The following is a 4,654-nucleotide window of genomic DNA, read 5'->3' on the forward strand; positions in this document are numbered from 1 at the left end:
ACATCATCACTCGGTTCCTGTTTCCAATATCAAGAGAAGCCAGAGATGGATAGACGATCCTCAGTCCACAACATTCAACGACTTCTTTGTTGTATAGTGCAGGAAAACGAAATTGAAATTGGGTATCACCATACCAAGGGTCTTTCCAAAATAAAATTTTCATACCAGATTCAGGGATAGGCTTGAAGATCTCATACGGTCAAGTTTAATCACGTCAAGACTGTTTACAGCCCAATAAATGTTACACCATGCTCCATTTGATGATTTGCGAGCAATGTATGAGGCAGGTTTCTTTATGAGATTATGAATACTTACAATGACACCTTTCCATAGATTGTCAATTTCATTTAACAGTCTCCACCACCATTTGGTTAATAGAGCGACATTTTGGGCTTTTAACGTGCCAACACCTAGGCCACCGTCATTTTTTCTGCAACTACCTTGGACCAATCAACCCAATGGCTTTTCGACTTTAGATCATCTTCTCCGGAAAGAAACTTACTTCTGATCTTTTCAAGGAGATCAATAATGCCTTGTGGAGCTTTGAAAAGTGACATGAAATAGGTTGGAAGACTTCCGAGAACGGATTTGATTAAGGTGAGACTAGGGTGGCAATTGATAACACGACACGACAAAAATACACAACACGAAACGAAATTGGGACGAAACTGAAATTCAAATTCGTGTTCGTGTCAAGTGTAAAAAACACGATGTTGTGTCGTGTCGAGTTCGTGTTCAAAATTCGACACGATTTAGTATTTGTTTGTCGTGTTTTTCGTGTGTGTCGTGTTATTTATTATTAAGTATTAATATTAATTAAATAAACTACTTTTTATTTAATGTTATCTTTGTCGTGTCGTGTGTGTTTGTCATTTTTTAATCCGTTCGTTTTCGTGTTAGTTAAAAAAAAAACCCGACATCATGTCTTGTCATGTTCATGTTACATAAAACATTGTCGTGTGGTGTCGTTTCAGGAAAGAAAAAAAAACAGGACACGATGTCCCGATTTGCCACCCCTAGGTGAGACGCCCGCAAACGATAGAGATTTGGCTTTCCAATTTGATAATTTGGATCGAAAGTTATCGATGATGGGCTTCCAATGTTTCTTTAAGGCAAGGTTAGCCCCCACGAGTACACCCAGGTATTTGGAAGGAAACGATTCGACGCAACCCAAGACTTTAGCCATGCGATGAATCTCCTGATCATGAATACCAATCCCAAATAATCGAGATTTGAGAAAATTAACCTTTATCCCTAAGGAGATATGAAAACACTTTAGGATACGAGAGAGATTCTTAGTGTTGTCATCATTCGTAAGGAGCTCGTTTTTACTAATTTCTACATTAAAAGATAGGTACACCCCATAACCCTAATCAAATCAAAAACATCAATCGTTTGTCCATCACAATCTTTATCAACAACTTAGGCTTTCCGGTATGGGAACATTTCACATTTAAGAATCCTATGTGGAGGGATTTTCATTAGTGAACACCACCGGTGAGCACCTCCCCCAACGCTAGTAAACATGTTATGGGCTAGTTACCTTGATGTCATGCACTTCACTAGTAATCAGCAAATATGTTGTGATAATAACGAATAACCTAATAATGCTTCTTTTTCATAACTTCATTGAGGGCGCTTTCATGTAGAACCATTAACATCAACTTCGTTGTCACCCTTCATCTTTAATGATCACAATTCACAATACTTCCACTTGGCGTTTGATTTTCGTATTTTCCCCAATTCTTTTAACACATTTCAACAAAATCCCAATAACATGGCGCAACTATGTCATTTATATTTACATAACTCGTTCTTAAGTTATTACACCAATTGCATATCAATCGTATATGACCTTGAGTACATCCCATTTGGTGCATATGACCCGAAAATGTAATAGTTTATGTCAAAAAACGCTATCAAATTTGCATCCAATCAAACATTATAAACTAAACCCTTCAAATAGCATAAATCAAATCAATTCTGAACCTAAGCCCCCTAGTAAGAGTATGCACAACATACATGCTATCTAAACGTAGACTTTAATTCATATTTCAAGAATTATATTTACCAAACTCCAAAAACATCATAAACTAAACCCTTCAAATACCATAAATTAAATCAATTCTAAACCTAAGCCATAGTAAGACTTTAATTCATATTTCAAAAACTATATTTACCAAACTCTAATTTTCAAAACGCAAGTTCCTAAAACTTGCATCTAAATAATACATTACAAAAGATTAGTTTTCGATCCGACAAGTTCCAAATTCTTTAACAAATCATTTGGAAATGGGTACTGTAACCACCTATTACATAGCTAAAAGAATATATAAAGGGGTAATGCACCGTTGAAATGGTATAACCCAAACAGCAAATCTTGATCGACTTATCAAGAACAACAAACCTAAAAAACCACGTAGAGAAATAGTATATGATTGAATTGGAACAACATGGAAGTAGAAAAGCTAAGAAATTTTCACTAGATTGAGATATATGAACACAATGTCTAATCAAAACACTTTCTTTGACGCACGAAAGAGGAAAGATCACAGGCTAAACCGTTTCCTTCCATCTTGATAGATGCACCTCTCTATTCGTCGTCAACAGAAGCCTTCGAAGAACCAGCGGTTTTCTTGGGAAGAAGAAGGTTGTGAATATTAGGCATAACACCACCGTTTGCAATTGTAACGTCACCAAGAAGCTTGCTTAATTCTTCATCGTTCCTCACAGCCAATTGGATGTGTCTCGGCACAATTCTCGTTTTCTTGTTGTCCCTCGCTGCATTACCAGCCAACTCAAGCACCTGCAAAGCATCAATTTCACAATGAGAAATTCCCCCAAAAAGTAATACGAAACCCTAAAGTTTCCAAACATACTAATAATCAATATATTTAATCGTTAATAGATCAAGGAAATCACCTCAGCGGCGAGGTATTCTAGAACGGCGGCAAGGTAGACCGGAGCACCGGCACCAACACGCTCGGCGTACTTTCCAGCTTTGAGAAATCTAGCGATACGACCGACGGGAAATTGGAGGCCGGCCTTGCTACTTCTTGAGGTGGCCTTCTTTGCTGCCGCTGCGGATCCAATTGTTTTACCTCGACCGGCCATTGCTGTTTAGAGATTCGCCGGAGAAAGTTATCGGAAACACGAACGAAAGGAGAGATGACGAAAAAGATCTCCAGCTGTGAGAAGTTTGGTTGTGCGAAAGAATGGTCTCAGTTTGTATATATAGTGGTTTGGAGAGTTTGATATGGGCCAATAGGATTCTACTACATGGATCGTAAGCTAGTGCCGCTCGATTAGAATACAATCTGACGGTTAGATTGAGACTATCAACTTAGCTGTCGTCGTCCTATTTGAAGTCTTGGCTTAGTCGTAACCAAAATTCAATTTTTTCAAAACTATTTTAGCTTAGCTTTTCTTTTTCTTTTTTCTAGTTTTTTTATTTGAGAAAACAATAAAAATGTTTCCCTCTTGTTACCTGACTTCTTTTCGATCAAAAAAATTCCACTTAAATTTTCAAGTTACAAGCATTTTGTTCAATAAAAGCTTTTTTAAATAATGTTTTTTTCATTTTGTCTTGTATATTCTTTTCAATAACAAAAATGATTTAATATATAGGGTTGTTCAGTATTTTGATAAAACCGAATTGTCCAATTGAACAATTCGGATTGTACTATTTGGTTTGGATATTTTGATTTTTGTATTGGTTTTTGTCACACCTCAAAACCAAGAACGGCGAAACGTTCTGGGCGGAGGATGTCATGTACAGTATCACAACAATGAATAGTAGTAAACAAGCAACAACATCATCCATTGCATTAATAATATAATTTTAATACAAGTATGTCTTGCCAAATTTAATAGACACCAAAATATAATTCAAAATGAAAGATGAGTCTTGAACGAGCTCCATCTTCTCAAAACCTGGCTCCGGTACCTGTCTACTAGTGAAATCTCGAAGTTAAACACTCGCAAAGGCAAAACGGGGTTTACAAACCTGGCATTTCGAAGTTAAACACTCGCAAAGGTCGCAAACAAAGCCTCTCTCAATCTCTCTCACTCTATCTCTCTCTATCTCAAATCTCTCCCAAATCTCTCAAAGTATGTGAAATCTCTCCCAAATCTCTCCAAGCATGTGAAATCTCTCCCAAATCTCTCTCATAACCTCCCTCAACTATTTATAATCATTTAGGGCATCCCGACCCTTAACTTAGTCAAAAACCGCTCGAAACGGGAAGTTTATGCGAAAAACAGCTCTATAGAAGCGAAACCCTCTTAAGGAACCGAACCCTCTTAAGGAGCCGAACCCTCTTAAGGAACCGAACCTCTCATTAGAACCGAGACTAGCTTAAGGACCGAACCCTCTTATAGGAGCGAAACCCTCTTAGAGTCGAACCTCCCTTAGAGTCGAACCCTTTTTTAAGACCGAAACCCCCCTTCGGTCCAGTTTACCTTCGGTCCGGAACCACCTTGTTTCGCTTCTTGCCTACCTTCGCTTCTCACCCACCTTCGCCTTCGCTTCCCTTTCCCTTCTCGCATGTGAAACTGCCCGGATCAGCCACTCTCGGTTCCTAGCCATGGACCGAACCAGCCTTCGGTTCTAAGCATCCAAGGACCAAACCTTCGGCCTGACTTCGGATTTTAC

General features: G+C 38.3%; 1 protein-coding gene across 1 annotated transcript; it reads right to left on the bottom strand.

The window, feature by feature from the left end:
- Positions 1–2,408: 2,408 nt before the first annotated feature.
- On the bottom strand, positions 2,409–3,200 carry LOC145125770 (histone H2A.6-like). The gene is made up of 2 exons (XM_079061188.1): positions 2,923–3,200; positions 2,409–2,806 (listed from the first exon to the last, which is right to left on the bottom strand). The coding sequence occupies exons 1-2, from the start codon at positions 3,112–3,114 to the stop codon at positions 2,594–2,596; spliced, it is 405 nt and encodes a 134-aa protein (XP_078917314.1). The 5' UTR covers positions 3,115–3,200; the 3' UTR covers positions 2,409–2,593.
- Between the last annotated feature and the right edge of the window lie 1,454 nt (positions 3,201–4,654).

Source organism: Lactuca virosa, chromosome 7 (genome assembly GCF_052849685.1).
Source record: "Lactuca virosa cultivar CGN04683 chromosome 7, Lactuca_virosa_CGN04683_v6, whole genome shotgun sequence".
Lineage (NCBI taxonomy): Eukaryota > Viridiplantae > Streptophyta > Magnoliopsida > Asterales > Asteraceae > Lactuca > Lactuca virosa.